Here is a 21,308-nt window from a genome sequence, read left to right on the forward strand (position 1 = left end):
GAGCTACTGAGCAAAGCCTCTATTTTCTCCATTAGCTGAGGCTCCTCCCTTGGGGAGGAAGGGGGGAGGAATAGCTTGCTTTGCCCAGGCTCTCTCAATTGCGCAGCAGAGCTACTGAGCCAAGCCTCTCTTCCTTATATTGGCTGAGGCTCCTCCCCCTCCTGGTCCCCTGGGGAAGGAAGGAAAGAGCAAGAGCTTCCTTTGCCCACTTCCCTGAATCCCATGGAATTCAGGGAAGAAAGCATCTTTAAGTCCAATGAGTGCTAATGTTTTAAGCATGTTTTAAGATTTTTAAAAATATGTTTCTGTTTGTGTTCTTTATAAAATTTATATCTCTGCTACCTATCTTAAATATGTATACACATGGCTTGGCCCAACCTGACATGGCCTGGTCCAACAGGGTCTTATTTATGTCAGATCTGGCCCTCATAACAAATGAATTTGACACCCCTGCTCTAGGCTGATGCTGCATTGAGCGGGGGTTGGACTAGATGGCCTGTATGGCTCCTTCCAACTCCGTGACTCTATGAAATGTATTCATGTTTTGATGTTAATTTTAATGGCTTTTTATATAAGGTTTTAATTATATAACCACACTGAGTGTCCACACAAGGACAGAAGAGCAGAATAAAATTATTGTTAACAATAATAAATGAATAAAATAATAGCTATATATATATATTATATATATAATATATATATATATATAGCAAGTTGCCTTGGGCAGTTTCTTTGAAGAAATGGTAGAGTATAATTTCTAAAATTGTAAAACTTCTGATAACTCCATATCTCTTAGGTATGACAGAAAAGGCTTAACAATTGTGCCATAGCAACAAATAATCCAGGCTTCTCTATGTGATTACAATTTTTTTTTGTAGTAGTAGTAGAATTGGGGAGTGGCCATAGCTCAGTGGAAGAACACTTCCTTTATTTACTTCCTTCTTTTATATTCTGCGTTTCTTGCCTGAGACTCAAGGCCGATTACAGCTAAAGACAAAAGGGTAGGAATAGTATGCAGAACCAACAAAATAAAAATGCATGGATGCAGACAAGAAAGCGGCATTACTAAACCCATTGCAGTGAAATATTATGTTATAAACAACGGTAATAAAGTTAGATCACAAAAGTTAGAGGCTGGTGTCTTTAAAAAGTGTAATACACACAAGCGAAGACTCCCCTAACTATAGCTTCATTGACTTCATACTCTTCTGTTTATGCATTTTGTGGAATGATAGGAATGCAGGAGTCTTCCTGACCTCAGGCAGGGCATTTCTGTAGGTGAGAGCCACAGCAGAGAATGCTCAGGTGCAGGCAGCTGTTGATCTTACCTATTTGTGGAGTGGCACATCAGAAATCTTCATTCTGGTGAGCAGAGCTGTCTCAGCAGAGCATACTGGAAAAGATTATCTTGAAATACATAGGTCCAAGGACATGAAGGGCTGTGTAAGTGATCACTAGTACTTCAGATTATGGTTGGGAGCTAATAGGTAACTAATGTAGTGACTGCAGAATAAATGTAATACTGTAGTGTTCTCTACCAGTTGGAGTTTTCCGGTAGTCTTCAGGGGCAGACTTATATAGATTGTTGAACAAAGCAGGAGTCAAGTTGTACCTTTAAGACCAACCAAGTTTTATTGAGAAAGTAAGCTTTCGTGTGCCCTCTAAGCACACTTCATCAGACGAAGGGATCAGGTATTGTGGGCTGAAATACATGCAGTTTGTTGTTTAAGAGTGCAAACTAGCTTTGGTCACATGATAAAACAGTGTAGCTTGGCCATTTGGTCTGGATAGCCATAAAAGGTAATAAAGTTCCCTGCCAATTGGTATTTTTGCAAATCACAGAAAGACATATATTTCCTAGTTGTAGGCTACCTAATTTACTTATCAGCATCAATCTATACATTATAAGCATCATTCTAGTCTGCCATTAGAAAACAAGAATACATAAAATGAAAATGGGTTAGGTATATGTAATGAGATGAATAGCCAATATCCCTTATTTGAGTACGTCAATATAAAACATTATTCTGATACGCTATTATAAAAGAGAAATACATTGGAATACTGTGGATGTATAGCTATTCTCATTGAGAGTGAGTTTAGTATATGTAATGAGATAAAAAACCAATATCCCTGTTAAGTCCTGGGGAGGTGTTTGTTCCAAGCCCACAATACCTGATCCCCTCGTCTGATGAAGTGTGCTTAGAGAGCACACGAAAGCTTACGTTTTCAATTAAACTTCGTTGATCTTAAAGGTGCAGCTTGACTCCTGCTTCAGACCAACACGGCTGCCCTCTTGGATTTATGTAGATTGTATTATGGTAGTCTAGCCATAAGGAATACAAGATATAGAAGTCAGGTAGCACCTTAAAGACCAAGGACTTATTCAGCATGAACTTCCATGGATTGTAGCTCATTTCTTCAGATGCTATGTTTTTCTACGTATTTATATAAGGAAAATCACAGAATGGGTGTGATGTCAACCCATCTCCAGACCTAAAGCTAGGGACTTAAATTTCACACTTTACAAACTTCTTTTGTTAAAAAAATACTTTAATACTTATGTTTGAAGCTTTTGAGATTGTTTAGTCTTCTAGTCCTCAGTGAGGACAGTGCCTGGACTCAGTGCCATATGGCATTCATCTGATGCATAATGAGGGTATTATAGGCTTGAAGGACCCACACAGTAGGCTTGATGGAAACAACTAAGAAGCAGGTTTATTTCAGTGGTATGTATGGCTTTGTTGTTTCTTTGTTTTCCTTTTCTCCAGCTTTTTTACAGGAATAAAGTTATTGGAGAGCTGGGGCCTGAGAAAGTGTAACATTGTGAAGCAAGTTTCTTGTTTGACTGATTCAGATTTATAATGTGGAACAAAAAGACTTTTAACTGTTTCTGAGAGGAATGGCACCCAAACTCTGGTGGTGAAAAGCGCCATCAAGTTGCAGCTGACTTAATGATGACCCTGTGGGGCAGGAATGTCAAACAGGGACAAATCCGTCCCCTGTAGGGCTTTTATCAGGCCCACAAGCAACTGGCTGCTGCTTCCTACTTCCTGTTCCTCCTTCCCATTTCAAGCATCGCAGCTGGCTTTTGCGCAGTCTCTCATATTTCCTGCTTCTCAGAGAAGGGAAAGCCAAGCCTCCCTTCTCTTGATTGGCTGAGGGCTCCCCCCCCCCCCCGGGGAGGGAAGGAGAAGGAAAGAGCCAGAGAGAAAGAGTGTCCTGTAGCACCTTTAAGAAGACCAACAACATTTTATTCCAGGTATAAGCTTTTGTGTGCTTGCATACTTCTTCAGGGGAGGAGAGGGGTAAGAAAGAGCCAGAGAGAGAGAGAGAGCAGTGGAGTACCATGGTACTTGGAGACAGGCCTCGGATTCAGCAGGAGCACAGCTCCTGAACCTTTCTGAGAGTTCCACCTCCTCCTTCCCACCTTGTCCACTGAATAGTAGGTGCAACTGCATAAGAATCCCTGGATGAGCTCCACCACTTATTTTTCTACAAAACGACCCTTGCTTGGAGACATCCCCCTTTCCAGTTGTAACAGATGGGGAGGGAGGAGAAACCTAAGAGCACAGTTTGTATTTTTTATTATTATTGATAGGAAGCAAGAGTCTAGTAGCCCCTTTAACAACTAACAAAATTTGTGGCAGGGCATGAGCTTTCATGAGCCACAGTTCTCCAGTGGTAGTGCTCACACCGCCAGTCAGGGAATCGTACAATCTGTTCAGCCCATCGAATGTCCGGCTGGTGTCAGGCGAGCCACCCTGCCCCCACCACTACGTCAAAAGACGATGACGGGGCTATCACGAAAGTCTCAATCCCCCAGTGATCCTCCGTCCCTACAGGGGTCGCCTGGGTCTCCAAGGTGCAAGGCTCCCCCCTCATGGTGGACCCATCCATCTGTTCGAATTGGATGGGGTGGGGTAGGGGGGACGTGGCCAGTCCTAACGCCTCTACTAGGCGCGGGGTGATAATGTCTCGGGTGCACCCTGAGTCAATCAGGGCGCGGGCGTGCATAAACCGTTTAAGGTTGGGGTTCAGGAGGGTGACCGCCATGAACAATAACCCCCCGGTAACTCTCACCGTCAGTAGTGCCGGCGTTTCCTGGACCTGCTTTGCGGCACCGATTAAAGCAGGTCGCTGTCGTTTCCCGCCGACTCCTGGTCCCAGGACTCCTTGCTGGACTCCTCTATGGTGGTAACATCCTCGTCAATCGCCAAGGAGGTGGCGACGGCGCCCCGACTGGGCTCCTTGGAACGACTGCCTTTCTTCTTCTGTGCGGTGGTTGCCGGCTTGGGTTGAGTAGGGGTCGGCGTCTGTCGCACCAGACAGTTAGCAGCTAGGTGGTTCGGATCCCCGCACCTAAAGCACTTGCGAGCCGCGGCGGTAGGGGTCGAGGTTGCGGGGACTCGCTTCCCTTCAGGTTTGCCGGACGCAGGGCTCGGCTTCCCCCCCTTTTTCCCTTGCTGCTGCCGCCGCATCCCAACATGTTGGAGGTCGGTTTCCACCTCTCCCGCCAACTGGATCCATCCCACCAGGGTGTCGGGCCTCCCTTGGTGGTAGCATCAGTCAAGGATGTTCGCGTTCAGTCCGTTCTTGAACGCGGTGTACTTCATCACCTCGTTCCAGCCCCGGGCCGCCGCGCAGTGGCCCATGAATTCGGTGGCGTACTCGCGCGTTGTCCGGTTCCCTTGCTCGATCCTCTGCAGTGCCTCGATGGCTTTTTCCTCCCTCAAGGGATCCCTGTACTGGCGGAGCATCGCTTGCAGGAAGTCGGCTACCGTGGCCAGCTCGGGTTTCCTTCCCGTGTATAGCCCCACGTACCATTTCCGCGCCGGCCCCCTCAACTTGGAGGCGATGTGGTCGACCCAGCTCGCCTCCGTGGGGTAGCCCGCTCCCCAGTGCGTAAAAAACGTGTTGCACTGGATGGTGAAGTACTCGACTTCGTCCCCGTCCCCGTCGAACGTAATCTTTAGTTCTCTGGCCCCTCCGCCATCCGCCCCGGCCGGGGCGGCGGGAGCCGGTGCCGCCGGTGCGGCTGGGGCTGCCGGGGCGGCGGGGGCCACTGGAGCCGCGGGCGGCGCGGGGGGTGCTAGTCCGCCCGGTGGCGGGGCCGGAGGGGCAGCCAGCGGTGGCCCCGCGGGACCACCCCCTCCTCTGCCTGCAGGGCCCGGGGGCGGCGGAACCAGCGCTGCGGGCGCGGCGCCCTGGAGCACTTGTATCTGGTCGCAGATCGCGCCTATGTTCTGTTGCATCTCCTCGGCCATCAGCACTCGGGACGCGTGGACCTCGTCGTGGATCTCTTTCACCCAATCGAACAGCTCGTTGCGCAGTGTTCGGATCGGGTCCCCACCGCCGTAGGTGCTGAGTCCCTCGTCTCTGGCCTCGTCCTCCTCTCCTCCCCCTCCGCCTGTGGCTAGGACCCGGTATCGCTGCTCCGCGGCGTCCATAGCGGCCGTGGATTTCCTCGGGCTCCAGGTCCGCGGGGGGAAGGCGTCGACGGAGAAGGGTGCGGGGACTTTGAGTTTGCGTCTCGCCCCCGTTACCTTTGGGTCTAAAGGTTCCTCCTCCGGCGGGATGTTGGGCTCTCCGTTGTCTGGAGCCTTTGCCTCCATTGGGCCAGGTTGCCAGTCCAGATAAGTCCCAAAATAGAGATTGCTGTTATAATGTCAGAACTGGAACAAACTTCAGACGATTCCAATACTTGTTACAAAGTTAGGATCTTTATTGAAGAACTACAGTGCTAGAGCAACGAGATAACAGCAATGCCGAGTTCTGGCAGTTGGTTACATTTTATGCCATCAGTAAAGTACAATAAAGCTATCATTCACACGGGTTACAGACAAGTGTCTCTATTCCCAGGCTTCGTTATCAGAAGGGAAGATGCTTCCCTGTGGTGAAGGCCAAACGGCCTGTCTTCAAAAGGGCACCTGTGGATGTTGAACAGAGACTATCTGTCGCCCGTCTTGCTGCCCTAAATATTTGGAATAGCTACGAGGGCAGGGTTAATTGCTCAGGCCAGGGATTCTGTGTTAGTGTTAAGTTACAGCATGGAGTCAGTTTGGCCAAGGCAGACAGAGGAAAAGTTACAAGTTCTGACACAAAGTTCTGTGCATTTTTCCTAGACTCAAGAGTTAGCAAACTTTAGATAATTCATATCCATTAGACTCCACCTCAGTTCTTCATCGTTCCCTTTCAAATTGCTAAACCAGCATAGAGGGGGTGTGGTCATTGTGGAGGATAAATTTGTTTCTCTGCAGATATGATTTCAATTTATTTAAGGACCATCGTATGTCAACACACCATCCCTATGCCTTATAGTCATCCCATCAGTTAGCTTCCTGATCAGGAAAAATATTGGTTGGGATTGTTCCTCTGACCCTTCCTGACTCAGATCTGCTCCAGAACCAATGGTAGAATCATCTGTAGTTAAAGTGAAAAGGGTTTTCAAAGTCAGAGGCTCCGAGGACATTAGAGTTTTTCAGCATTGGAAGGCTTTATGGCATTTATTTATCCAGTTTTCCTGATTGACTAAAAAAGGTATGCCCACTCAGTTCAGAAGCAACTGTGGTAGTAGAATCTTCTACAAACTTTCACAACCATCCTACATTCCTAGGAATGATCTTACTTGGTGCTTAGTTTTGGATATACACCAGTTCACAATTACATCTGTCTTCAAGTTTTTCTGGTTGCATGATGCTTACACTATGACTCCAATATTAGATTTTGCTTCATTTCCTTCCAGGGCATTTCTTTGGTTTGATTTTCAACCCAGACCTTATCAATGCATTGTAACGTGTGGTCAGTCTGTGTTATTAAACACCCACATCATCAGTATATGCAGCTAACTGGTTTATTCCCATCAACTGTTTGTTGACTAGTCCTTGGACGTTTTGGAGATCAAAGGGTAAAACAGTAAACTCAAATGCTGCTTTGGTAAAAAACACGGTTTTGGTCTCATCTTTCTGCAGCATGGGGACTTGCCAGTATCATTTGGTCAGATTAAAGATTGTCAGAAGTCTAGCAGCTCTTAATTCCTCCATTAATTCATCCACTCTGTACCTTTGTAAAGTAATAATACTTTTATAATAATGGTATACCCTTACAATTTCCCCAGCCTTCCAGCATCCATTCAGACTTTTCTTTACACCACATCTATTACAAGCATTTTTGTTTACTTTGAGTGCATTGCAGGCTCACTCCTGCTGCTTCCAAGGTTTCCCTTAGGATATTCTGCAACTGCTGCACAAACTCCACAATGTTCACATGGTTGCCTTGTATTGTCTTTTCCCAGTCAAATGGCCCTCAAATTCTTCTGCCATGCAGCAGCTCAAAAGTACTAAAACCTGTACATTCTTCAGGCACTTTTCTATAAGCAAAGTGAAGAGGTAGTTGTTAGTCCTACCTCTGGTTCTTAAATATACAGTCCATTTAAGTTCAAAATGATTGCATTTATTCAGACATGCAGGTAAGATATAGACTCAACTGAGTCAGATCCACTCCCCAGCAGACAAACATAGACTTTATAGTGTACACAAAGTGCATGAAAGCAAGAGCAGTGCTCACACTACCCTTTCCACAATCCAGTACATTTGCACAGTCCAATACGCTCCAACAGTCTCTTTCTAGGTGCAAGCATCTTGAAAATGGGGAGAAATGAACTGATTCCCCTTGCCAGCATTGAGAACAACCCTGTACTAGATGTGCTAATCTGTACATTTTGTCATGTAGGAAGCCCAGCAGAAGTTACCATGGATTTGAGGAGCAACTTTATGTCACTCCTAATGTAATGAATATGATAAGTATGACTTGAAGCTGTCAGCATACCATTTGGAAACCAGTGACTCACTTACTGTAGAGATTCCATTCTACCTTAAATCACATATTGAGGGCCTAAATCAGTGCACATACTAGAGACTGGGTTGTTAACATTCACTGCTGTCAAGATCTGTTGTCATCATGGGTTAAATTCTCTGTTGATTTTATGGTTGATGTTTTGGTTTCACTTGTCTGGGAACAGCCTTTTTCCTGTTGGTGAGAATCAAGTCCAAGACAGCAGATCCCCTTGTTTTCTTCTCCACTTTCTGGAAAATGAACTTGTCAGCAAGACAAGTCAGGAATTTATTTGACCTTTTGTTTTTAGCTCAATTGGACTTCCAACAGATATCCTGGTAATTAAAATCCCCCATGACCACCATGTCCCATCCCTTTAAGAACTTCGTAATCTATTTGAGGAGTATCTCATCCAAGTCCTCTGTCTGGCCTGGTGGTCTATGCCACCATAATATCACTTTTATTTTGGGGTTTTTATATTTTTACTCACTCTGAGCTGAACTGCCATGCTCAAATTCACATATTTCCTCACAAGTATATATCTCCTGTACATATAATGTGATCCCTCTGCCCTTCCTTATTTGTCCCTTTTACATAAACTGTATCCCTCAATCCTAGTATTCCAATTGTGAGTGTCACCCCACCAGGATGCCTATTAGGTCATAGTCCCCTTCTTGTATTAGGACTTCAGGTTTCTCCTGCTTGTTTCCCATGCTCTGCACATTAGCGTAGAGACATCAGAATCCTGAGGTTTTTGTTTCTGTACTTACCTGCAATTTCTGAGGTAACTTTTCCTTAGTTCAGAACAAAGGCACTCTCTTCTCTTCACATTCCCTACTGCATTTGAGTCTCTCAGTGCTGGGTTTCTCGGGGAGAAGTCTTCACACCTTTTAACTGTTGGTGTTTTCTTGGTTCCTGAGGTGAATTTATAACTACTCATTTCAGCCTCTATACTGTCCATAATTTCTGCTGCGGTAGTTACAGAGGTAGGCTTTTTATCTTTAATTAACCAAGTACATTGTTTTGGCACCAATTTATAAAATTGTTCCAAGCCAGTGGGTGCCTCCAGATCTGCTTCAGGTTTAATTTGCTCCCTTCTAGCCATCTATTAAGCTAGCTTCACTGTATGTTTCTCTGGGCAATTTATGTAAACCTCTGAAATCTCTACCGTACTACTGAGTAATACTGCTCCATACTCTCTGAAATCTCTTCCATACTACTTTGGTAATATGTAGACTCCTGAAGGCTTCTTTCTAAGTAAAGTTCATTTAACTCAGAGCATACATAAGATTTGAGATGAAGCATTCTCTGATTATCAAGCACAATATCCTTACACGCACATTCAAACAAATGAAGAGGCTCCCTATATCATCTTTTTTGATACCTTGAAAATTCTTTATCAATCTGAGGTAAATCTTGTGATATTTTCTGTTCTGTGACATAAGCCTTAAAGGTTTAACTTCCGGAGTTCAATTTCCTTTTCTTTTGAGGCCAGTTTTGCCTCCCTCTCTTTGTCAGGGCAAGTCCCAGTTCCTTTTCTGTGAGGGCAGTTTCTCTCTCCCATTCTTTTTCATTGAGAACACCTTCTCTGTCCAATTATTTTTCTATAAAGGCAGTCTGCCTCTCTATTCTGACCAATTCCAGCTTAATTTTCTAGATATCTGAGTTCAATTAACATTCTCCTCAGCCATAGTTCCATCACCTTCTGCTGTCTTCAGCTACTTTCTCTACTGCTATTGTTCTTTGGAGGCATCCTGACAAACTTTTATCTCACAGAGTGCTTTTGTGTGACTCAACAAGCTATTTACTTTGGTGTAAACTCAAAATAAAATTTCACTTCAGAAGTAATGGTAGTTCTGATCTATATTTTAAACTGGTTCTCCCAAATAAGCACAAATTTCAAATCAAATCCCACCTTGCCAACACCAAACTGTTAAATGATCCGATAATACCAGGTCTCCAGGCTTAAGAACTAGGGACTTAATTTCACACCTGTGGTGCCACCCAGCATTAAGGTTGAAGTAACCACAATGTGATACAGTGGTTAAAGAGTGATGAACTCTAATCTGGAGAACAATGTTTGATACCACACTCCTCCTCCACATGAAGCCTGCTGGGTGACTGGGTCAGTCACAGTTCTCAGCAGAGTTGTTCTCTCAAGAACAGTTCTCTCAGAGCTCTCTCTGCCCCACCTACCTCGTAGTGTGTCTGTTGTGGGGAGAGGAAGGGAAGGAGATTGTAAGCCACTTTGAGCGAAGGGCCAGGGTATAAATCCAGTCTCCTTTTCTTCAAGGTAGGCTTGATGAAAGCAACTAAAGCAAGTGTATTGCAGTGGTGCTAGAGAGAAATGGGTCTTGATATTACAAAGCAGGTTTCTTGTTTGATGACACAAACAGCACCCAAGCCCTGTCTATCTTCAAATGATCCATAAGGGACTCCCTACCTAACCAGCACAAAAGCCAGGGTGGATAAAAATGAGTGATTTTTTTTTTTTAAATTGGATTTTTAAAATTTAAACTAGATTTTTAAAAATAAAATCTTTTTTGAGGAAAAAAATCTATCATTATAGTCTAAAGGTTATTCATCATGAAATAAGGATTAGTTTTTAATTATGTAGCATGAGGCTGTGTATAGTCATGTAATGTTCACATTTTTTGGTAAATGAATTCTATTAATCCATTCACGTCATGCTCTTCCAGAGATTTCTGTAAGATTATTAGGCAGTTTTTCTATCTGGAGATATTCTCATAGATGCTTGATTTTACAGTTCTAAAACTGAATTTGTTTCTGCAGAGATCACATGCCTCTTCTTCACAGCAAAAATGTTATAAAATAGACATACAGAATTAAGAAACCTCAATCCTATTGGTCCTCTGCAAATACCCCTTATCTCTTCAGTGCTAAATTACTAGAAGTTCAATGAATATAAGATTGTTTGGGTGGAATAGGTCTGGATAAGGAGAAGATGTTAAGAGGTAAGTGTGAGGAGGAAGGGACAAGCACTACAAATGACAGTGAAAACTTTTTGAGCAGAATACTCCAGAAATCTTGAGATCTTTATGAGTATATCCTCACGGAAGTCTAAGCAAATACAATAATACATATGCTATATAATGTTATTCACTTAGATAAAACAATGTGAATGGTTATTGTTAATTATTATTTTTATCTTTCTAATAAAATGCAACAGAAAAGTTGTCCAAATATGAATAAGTAACCTAATAAACTGGAGAGAATTGACGTTGCAGTGATTTTATAATTATCTATATAACTGAAACTAACTTGAAAAGTTGTAGTAGTAAAAAGAAACCTTCATCTGCGTGATAAATATTATGGCCAGCAAGAATTAGCCTTTACGTAGAAAGCCATTATTTAAATTGAGTCTTAAATCCACCCTGACCCAGGCCCTATTTAAGGATCCCAGAGTCCCTTACCAGCAGACTTCCTAACCCTTTCTCCAGACAGAATGCAACTAACCTCAACTCTGTCAGTTGGGCAGCAGTTAAACTGTCAGTCAGCTTCTGCCCCCCCCCCCCTTTGACAATCCAATCATCCATTTGGAAGTGATTGGTGGAAGAGCCTAAGATAGCGTATACGGGGGCAGAGTCAGCATGTAAATTTGGTTCCTGGGTTTGCAACTCTTCATATCACCAATGGACCACCCAACAGAGACAAAAACCCAGGAATCAAATCCTGCAGCAGACTTCAATGGTAACTTGGTTCAACACCATGTATCTTTGGGTTAGTCATCTCTTCTTCCACTCTTCCCACCATTGTGGGGTGGCTCCAAGCAAGAGAGAAATGAAGGTGATTTGCTGGTTATAGGCTGCAGTTCTTGCTCTGCAAGTGAATTGTCTGTGAGTGCAGGGCAAGTTAGTAATCATGAATGCTATACATAAGTTCAGTGAGAAAGTCAGTACAGGAGAAAAACTGATGTGGGATACAGCCGAGAGGGGTGGCAATAATTGATAGTCTAGCAAATATGCCTGTCAGTTAAGAAGTATTGGAGTTTAAAGAGTTTTGCAGGAAGACATACCCAGTTTAATCAAGGAAGGTGACTGGAAAGGTGGGTCCCAACATGTGGACCGCCAACGGTATAAGAAGTTCAGAGAAAACTCATCTTTCCCATGAGATTCACCCTAAGGTCTCAACCCTTCTCCTAAGCATTTATATCTCATCTGAGTCCTTAGAGTGAATTTCATGGAAAAGATCACCAGTGGTACAGCAGAAAAATGAGTAAATTCCAGATGGGCAAATAGAAGGTTTTGAATAGGACTGTTGTTACTGGCTATAATCATTCCAGCAACAAAACAAAATAATCCCTAGAATACTTGCCAGCAATATTGGCTTGACTGTTTCTAATGAACAGGAAAACAGGAGGGCTGTACCAGTCACCAAAATGAAAGATAGCAAAGACAAATCCTGACAGCACAGTGTCAAAGTGAAAATTTATTGATGGGCATACTAAAAAGTCCTGTGGTAGCTTCATCAAGGGATCTGAAACATGTTATAAAAGGAGTATAAATACATTTTTTAATGAAAAACAGTCAAATATGGGATATTTTAACACACAAAAGAAACCTGAACAAGTAAGCACGAGTGAGAATATTGCATATATTGAAAAATCGCAGTCACTAGAAATACTATCATATGCAGGAAACAAATACTTACACTGAAGCAAAGCAATATAGAGCTTTGGCCACTCACATGGGCCAACAAGTTTAAGAATATGTGTAAGAAATAAACTCTAAATGTTTATGTACAGTGCTTTTCCACAGCTTCTGAGCTCACAGGAAACAGGAAGACAAAATAGAGCAAGTCCCTCATGTATGTTAGCTGCAAGAGATCTAGGTCCTCATTTAACCCATGAGAAACCAAAGTACCCAGTCTCAAAAATCCAGTCTCTTTTTCTAAGTAGCAAGTTATCATTAATGCTGGCTAGTTTCTGAATGGCTCACAATGACAGGTCTGGGATAAGGCAGATTTTTATGTTCTGCAGCAGGAATGTATAGATTCCTCCATGTTTTTTTCCAACATACACACACACTCTGCCATAGTGCATTGTTGCTGGAGCACAAAGAGTCTTTGCTGTCAGGGTTTTTGTTGTTGATGAAGATACCATGAAGGACATGCTTGACTTGATGGAATTTTAGACCAGGGGTGGCCAAACTTGCTTAACATAAGAGCCACAGAATAAACATTAGATGTTTGAGAGCTGCAAGACATGGACGTGAGATGTTTGAGAGCCACAAGGAAGGAAGGAAAATAGCTGTGTGTGGGGGGGGGAGATAGAAAGAAAGCAACTTTAAATGCCTTTTCCAAGCCAGCCGATGGAACAGTGGAGGCTTCAAGAGCCACACAGTATGTATGAAAGAACCACATGTGGCTCCCAAGCCACAATTTGGCTACCCCTGTTTTAGACTGTGGTTCAGTATTATTGATATGAAGTCTGCTAACTGGAACACCAACCCTTATCTGGAGCACTTTGAATATATTGCTCAGCAATTTCCTGCATGCATTATGATGATGAGGAATTTCATTCTTCAGGAAATTGGTAGGGCCATTAATACTTTGACACACATAATGACCTAAATGTGGTTTTCTGTGAGTCGTTGAAAATTAACATGTCAACATCTTGTCCAGAGAAGCATAATTTGAAATGTTCTTCAAAAAATAAAGCAAAATCACTTGTGAGTCTGCTCAGACACCAGGAGGAGGGGGGCATATAACTTGCTGGAAGATATGGTATACATGCTATTGCTTGTTCAATTTATTTAAAACTGAAGATAGAACTACTTGTGTGGCTTACTTCTGCATTCAAATTTGGTCATTGAAGTTGTGCTAGAACTGATCAGTTATGATTTTAGGCTTGTATTCCATAAATAGCAGATTGTCTTGTGATTTTAAGAGCCAGCACTAGAAAACCTAGACTGATTCTGACTGCATAAAGTAACTTGTGTTTTTCCCTTTTAATTTGAGGTCACCCGCACTGGCTTCCAAGTGGTTTGGACCTATTAGAAACTCCTGTAGCCTAATGCCATGAATGTTGCAGCGGACAATGTGGAAGAAAAAGCCGTCCATTCCTGGTCAAGGATCTCTTCTGCAGGACAGAAAGCATTGGAAGAAGCTCTCCGAGTATTCAACCCCATGTCCAAGGACCTTTCCGATACAGAGACCCAGCTGGTAGCCTTTCTTCAGGGTCTCAAGGAGGAAGGCTACCAGCCCACGATTCTGAGGAGCAAAGATGTGTATGGATACAGCTCATGCACAGCCAGCACACCCAGCCAGATGAAAGGCAGCCCTCAAGACTCTTCAAAAATAGCTGCCTCTCTTTTGGACTCTGTTAAGGCTCCAGCCCGAAGCACAGTAACAGTGGCAAAACTATCTGCCCCCCTAGCCGGTATTACAGTAAGTTCTCCTAAAGATCCTTCCACACCACTGTCCAAGAACAGCAATGCCACAAACCTCCTGTTGAATTCGTTGAAACGGACACGTTCACACACATCAGAAGCCTCAACAGTGGGCTTCCCTGCTAACATGTACCCTGGTGTCTATCCAGCCATGAGGCTGTCTGTGGTGCTAGAAGCCTTGGTGCCCCTGAAAGCCACAGCATCCTGCCTGGAATCCAGATGCAAGCAAGGGCATCTTGGGGTCTCTCCCTCAGACCTTAAACTCCTTAAGGCAGCTAGTGCATCCAGGCAACCTCCAGCAGTCAAGACCACAAAAATGTCACCAGGCCAGCTGGACCCCAAAGGGTATAGGCACATAAAGAAAGTGCCAGATCCTGCCACCTTGACTGTCACCCTTTTGAAAAGATCAAAGGGTAGGGTACTGCAGGAAAGCAACGCTTGTAAAGCCTCTGGGATCTTGAATGGCAGGATTTCTGGAAGCACCTCCCAGAGCTGCAGCGCGGGGTCCTCCAGAACTAAAGAGCCACCGGTGGGCAAAACGGAACGGAGAGCAGGTGGCAGTCAACAGGAGACTGTCGGGCAGAAAAGGAAAAAAGCTGAGGATGGGAAAGAGCTGCCACACAGAAAGAAACCCAATTCCATTCCATCCTCCAGTAAACCAGAACTGGCTTCGAACACACTGAACCTGCTGAAATTCCGGGCCATCAAGGTGGACAGCTCTTCAGATGACGAATTGAGGAAGAGGGCACAGAAGATCCTGAGGGTCAATCTGTCCCCCGTTATCAGAATCCAGCCTTTGCCTAGCTCTCACAGTGTCCCCTGAGCCAGCTGCCATGGAGCCACATGGTTGCAACGCGTGGAGGGCCAGACCACCTTCCCAGCTCTTGAGCTTGGCGAGGATATAGAGACACATCTGCAGTCCTGGGGCAGCCAGCCGCAGCTTAGCAGTTGGGGAAAAGTTCTGCAGAGCTGCTGGATTATAGAACCCATGTTTAGAGATGCCAGAGGAGGTCTCTGAAGCTCTGTTGAGAGGAACGTGGAGCAGAGCACTGGCTTTCTCTGGGACACACTTCAACAGTGCTTTTGTAAACATGGCAGAGTGCATGACTGGGAGGCGGCTGCACCAGGTTTACTGCTGTACTGTGATTTATTTTTTTTCTTTTGCTCTTTTCTTTTTTTTTTCAAACTGTAAATCTGCTGGGGTTTATTTCGATCATATTTTGTATACTTATTAAATATAAATATCTACTGACTCATGTAGTGCCTGAGGGCTGTCAGAATGTGACCACCTCTTTGTCTTGTTCCCCTTCTCTAGAATTGGGTTCAAAAGCTTTTCTCCCTCACCCTTTTTGTGGTTGCAATGGGAAAATGACAAGAGCTTTGTTTCCAGTATTGCCTCCCCTCATTCATCATAAACCTGGGTAGGTAGCTTTTATGTGATTTGCTGGTCACTGAGTGGTTGTCCACTGCTGCTACCGTGAAGCTGGTTGGGGTTCATATTTTACATGCCTGCTGAAAGGGAGTGTGTTGCAATTGAATGGAAAAATGGAATTGGGAAACATGTCCTTTCTCTGGTATCCTTTCCCCTTGACCAGAATGTTGACCCCCCCCCCAAAAAAAAACCAGGTTGTGAGGCTGCAGCAGTGGAAGAATGGTTGCCCCAAATACAACAGACTTTGCCAGTCTTTGAGAAGGTGACCAGGGGATAGACAGCATGTCCCCACACGAGTAGAGAAGCAGGCCCCACTGAGCGTTGCCAAATAGCGTGCCATAGGGGAGGCACCTCTGTCTGCGGAGAAGCTTTCTGAAGACACGGTGCCTTGCCACTTCCTCGGTAGAATTCACAAGGGAAGCCTGGCTTCTGTCCAGTGCCCTCTCTACTTCTGTCTGTCGCCTTCCAAAGGGTAACTGCTGCAGAACCCTGTGGAGTTAACTGTTCTATTACTTGTGTTGATTAAGATAGAAAATGAATCTGTGGCTTCCTCTGAGCCTAAGAACTTGACAGCTGGTATTGTAAACAATGCCTTCAGGTGCAATTAAAAAAAAAAAACATCTCTGCTACCCGATGTCCCAGTTACGTTCTGTCCCTTTCTGTGGAATGGATTGCCATTAGGCTTCTGAATGTATGTGACTTGTTACAGGTTGCAGCTGCTGCAGAGTAGTGTCAGGAGAGTCCTGGGCTTGATGAAAGGGATACTAGATGTAATTTCTTTGCCTGTGTTGTGAAGGAGGAGGTGGTCATTCGAAAAAGATCACAGAAGAGATTTCTGGCCTTCAGACCACAGAAGGTTCAGCAATATACACTTGCCAGAATCTTCCAGTATTTTACAGTATCATTGTACTTGGTGCCACATCTACAAATCCAAGGTTGTGTTAAGCCTGTTGAAGCAGCATGGCTTCCAGAGGGCACATGGACAGTAATAGCGCTGTTCTTGCAAAATTTCAGTTACCAGAGTGAGTTCTCTGGGCAGAAAGTCAGTGAAAATCACAAAGGTTTTTCATGTAAACTTGCTGTTAGGGTGCATGGCTGATCAAGCCCAAGTTTTCTTGCTAACAGAATACAGGTTTTGCTATGTTACTGTAATTTTTAATAAGCAGTAATCAGGCTTAAATAGTTTTTGGCCTTCATTATTTAGCTACTAATAGCCATTTCAGAAAGTATACAAATTAAGATGATTAAGGAGGGTATTTTCAGAGCACAGATGACCATTTCATCTCGTGCAACTTTTTAAATTTTCTGACCCTCCAAAATTATATCTGGAAGTTATCACATTGTCTTGGATGGAAGTCTTGTGGTGAGCATGGAAGCATTGTTGCGGATCTCCCATTCTGTGGCCATCCCCTTTTTTTCACTACAGGTAGTTTCTCTTGTGGAGTAAAGTTGGCTCAGCCCTGCACCAGGTTTATGGATGATCTCTTGTACACTTTGTGGTAACTTTTGCTTTGAAAATAATGAGCCACTTTTTGCACAGTGCTGAGCCTGAGCATTAACCTTCCCCCAACTCTAAACTGCCTCACTCTTCTCTTCATGGTCAGTTGGCAAACACTTTGCTTCACACAGCAACCAATGTCACCACCTTTTGCCATGCATCTTCTCAAACTAAGCCAATGCTGGGACAATCTTATTTGTACCTCCCTGCTCCCCTAAGAATATATTGGTTGGCTCCACATTAACCTCTGGATCTGTGTATCACCTGCTGTTGAGCAGCAATAGGGAAAATTCATGTCCCCCCGCCCCCCCCATCCCCAGTACTTTGCCTACTGCAGTCAGGTTACTTTCAGAAGTCAGTCTCTCTGAATTGAAGAAATCTGATGTCCCTGTAAACTCTTCTGTCATTGGTATTTAGTAATAGGATAAAGAAAAAGGGCTTTTATATAGTGCTAGAGCTTTCTCATTCATGACTTTGCATAAAGCCATTTAATAGTTGTACTCCTTCAGCATTCTTAAATTGATGCTGTGTTCACAATCTGGCACAATCTTTAAGTGCCCTTACAGTGGTACTAAAGGGAGTCCTGGCTCAGAATTGCTGGTTTGATTTTTTGTTTGTTTGTTTTCCTGCTTAACAAGCCAGCATCGTTTCTGGTAGAGCCTTGGACTATGGCTGTGCATGTGTACTGTGGCCATGTATGAGAGATGGGGATAATCTGACTTAACACTTGTGGCTTCCATCATCCCTCCTAGTCTTCTTTGATGTCGTTCTTGCCGAGGCTGGAACTTGTCGATATAATCCTTAGCCCACTTTGGTTCTGTTTTTCCACTGAGGTCTACTCAGAGAACGCTTTTATAGGGTGATCCTAAGCAAAGTTGCATTCTTATAAGCTCATTGACTCTGGAGGGTTGAGAAGGGTGTCACTGTGTTCAGGATCACACTGTTGGTCTCTGATAATTGCCAGGGAGATGATCAGCACATACCTCATGCCATTTATTTTGAGGGTGCACCTAGGATGAGAAAAGCCACCTTGAAAACATTTGACACTCCTTAAAGGCATAGGAACATCTTTAAAAGCCAGGAATTGTCAGTTTTACTTTCTGCTGCCAAATTCCATTAAACTAGCTGTGGACTCCTCAAAAGTGCTGGGAATTGTCCCACTTCTCTAACAGAGTAGTTGTTGAGGGAGTTTATAAAAGCTTTATTCCATCAAGGAGGGTTTGTATCTTGGCACTACGTTGCTTTTCTTATGTAGAAAGGGCTGCCTGAAAGATGGGCTGAGATGAGAAGCCCTCTGAAACGCTGGAAATCAGAGGAGCAAACAGGGCTGGCAAGAAGGAACTCATTGATTCCCAAGGTGACATACAATTCAAGTGTGTGTTGAGCTTTTTGTTGTAATGAATAAACTGGACTAACAAGAGAACTGACCTTAAGAAAGAAGCTGACCCCTTCTTAGCTTGGAGCAGATTCACCATTGCCTGGTGACGCTGAGTCTTGATCCCATGCAAAGGCATGCAAAGAGCAGTTTTTCCAGCAAAAAAATTATTGCAGAAAAGGCGATAGTTGGCTACTTTGTAGCCATGATTGGGGGTAGTTCCTGCCTGATTTAATTAATACTTTGATCAGTAGCAGGTAGAGGGAAGGGAGATGTTTTTGTGTGGAATTACTGCCTTTAAATGCAGCTCATTAAGATGCCACTTCTGTTTTCAGGCAGTAGAGGGAACATCAGTCTGCTGTTGCCCTAAATACCAGTTGAGGGCCTATCTGTTTGCACATGTTCCAGTCCTTCTGAAATGGCCCTGGGCAGTGTTAGAATCCATTCAAAAGGGAGAAGGAGGTAGCAGAGAGTTAAAAAGAAGAGGGCAAGCTGAATTATTGGCTTATTGGGCAATTCACAGACGTTCGTTTTTTAAAAGTGCTGGGGTAACACCCAAATACAGAAGAGAATACAAGATGCTGAAGTCAGTCAATAAATGAATTCACTCAAGCAAAGCAGTAATATATATAATGTGACATAAGACCAGTAATAGGGCTGTAATAACCAGTCTTGCATTGTCTGTGCTTTAAAAGACATTTTAAAAAAACTATCAAAACAATCTGTTTTAACAGATTTGCCATTTTCATGGCTGCATCCTTCTTAATCCAGATTTAGTTCTCTCATCCTGATCTTTATGCCTGTTACCGCACCCAGCACATCTGATGGGACTTTACAGGCAAATGTGTATAGAGTTGCTGCGCTTGGATTAAAAAGTAAAAAAGTAGGGTTTCAAACTCCTCATAGTATGAGCGTTAAGGAGACACGAGGCACACGTTGAGTGAGAGGCATAACGGAACCTAAATGAGAGGAAAAGAAACAGCCCTATAGAGAGCATTCTGCCACCTGTGTTTTACCATGCTTTAAGAAACTCCAAATAAAGGATTTTAGTGCTTTCTTGGGAGTCATAAATTAGCTGTTCCATAACAGTTGAGTTTGATGGAATAAGTAGAACTGCTTGTTTTCATACTACCATTTTAGACTTGTTAGGCTTATTGTGCGATGGGTTTTCTGTATCTTATTTAAGCCAGGCCCTCAAATCCTTTTCCTGAACATTTTATTTCACCCTGTGTTGTTGGTGCTGCTGCTGCTGCCACAAAAACAGAATTCAAAAGTCTTCAGTTTTATAAATATTCCCAGATAGTTTTGAAGCAACAAGTTCTGGGATGGTTCGAATGGCATGCTTCTGGTTTTAAAAATCCCAATTACTATATTTTAATTTACTGTGGGTTTTTTAAAAAAAAAATCTGAAGAGAAGGTATTCTGCTTCTCCTTGAAATTGGAAAGCATTTGGAACTTGGGCATTTTTACTTTTTAATCAAGATAACAGGGTTTTTTGTAGCAGGAATTCCTTTGCATATTAGGCCACACCTCCCTGATGTAGCCAGTCCTCCAGGAGTTTACAGGGCACTTATTACAGGACCTACTGTAAACTCTTGGAGGATTGGCTACATCAAGGAGGTGTGGCCTAATATGCGAAGGAGTTCCTGCTATAAAAAAGCCCTGGACAACAGCAACCCTATACACATTTTCTTGACTGGTGAGTCTCTCTGGAAAACTGTGTAGTTGTATGCACTGCCTCTTTCTCTTGACTGATCTCCAGCTCTTGTAAGAATTACTTGGTATTATCTCGTAGAACAAGGCTAAGGCCTGATCCAAATCACTGGGTTCATTAGAACTTACTCTCTCTGGTAAGTGTGCTTAAGATTGGGCTGCACATATTGTTGCTATAGAGAAATGTCATGGCTTAAGACATAGAGAAGTTGGGACCCATACCTTCTGTCCCTGGTTGCTGCCTGTGAATGCCCTTATTTACAAAAGGTCTGCATAAATACTGCAAGAGTTGGAGCTTTTGTCTTATTTTTAACTCACAAAACCACTAGATGAGATTGAGAAAGCTATCTAGGAAGAGTCCTTCTAAGCCTACTGCAATGAGACCTGGTCCAAAAGATGTGGAGTCATGCTTATGAAAAACTGTAAAGAAAATCTAAGCAGATGTCTAGACAGATTTTGTGCCTTTACAATTATCACTTCTGCATAGTCTACTATCTTTTCTTTTGGGGCTGATGCTTGAAAAGCCTGCACAGGTGACTGTTAGTGCATAGATAGGCAATCTTCTAGTGCCCACAAGCCTCTAATGCCCTTTAGTTGAAGTCTTGGATGGGCAGTGATGCCTTCTTATTTGCCTCTTCAGCCATTTGCTTTTAAGGCAAGGCTTTCTATATTTATTTTCACATGTATTTTAAGATGGTGCTGACCTAAGAATTTTAAGCCCAGAGATATGATGCGACATCTCCTTGGGTCCTCTTCTTTTAGAAGAACTTCTTATTTTGTCCGTGGGGGTCAATTCTTACCACATGCAGTCAGCCTCTGCTACTCAAAGTTCCTAGGCATGTGTGGAGGAGGCCAGAAGTTACCAGAGCAGGGAGTCACAGCTCAGAAATAAAGCACACACCTGTATATGCACAAGATCCCAGGTTAAAACTTTGACAATTCCAATTGAAAAAGATCTTTGTGGCGCACCTTGAGAGTCTGGACAACTCCTATCAATTGGGGTAGTTGGTAATGAGCCTTGTGGACCAGTGGTCTATCTTTCTGTGA

At 43.5% G+C, this 21,308-nt stretch overlaps 1 protein-coding gene across 2 annotated transcripts in view; it reads left to right on the plus strand.

Moving 5' to 3' along the window:
* CCDC71 (coiled-coil domain containing 71) overlaps nt 1–15,495 on the plus strand; it is a 39,234-nt gene extending 23,739 nt beyond the window's left edge. For both annotated transcript variants that reach the window (XM_060239361.1, XM_060239362.1), the window contains one exon: nt 13,813–15,495. In XM_060239361.1, coding sequence (XP_060095344.1) covers nt 13,873–15,066 — 1,194 coding nt within the window. In that variant the 5' untranslated portion in view covers nt 13,813–13,872 and the 3' untranslated portion in view covers nt 15,067–15,495. The remainder of the gene's footprint in view (nt 1–13,812) is intronic.
* The last annotated feature ends 5,813 nt before the right edge of the window (nt 15,496–21,308 follow it).

This window comes from Heteronotia binoei, chromosome 5 (genome assembly GCF_032191835.1).
Source record: "Heteronotia binoei isolate CCM8104 ecotype False Entrance Well chromosome 5, APGP_CSIRO_Hbin_v1, whole genome shotgun sequence".
In the NCBI taxonomy this organism is placed as follows: Eukaryota; Metazoa; Chordata; class Lepidosauria; order Squamata; family Gekkonidae; genus Heteronotia; species Heteronotia binoei.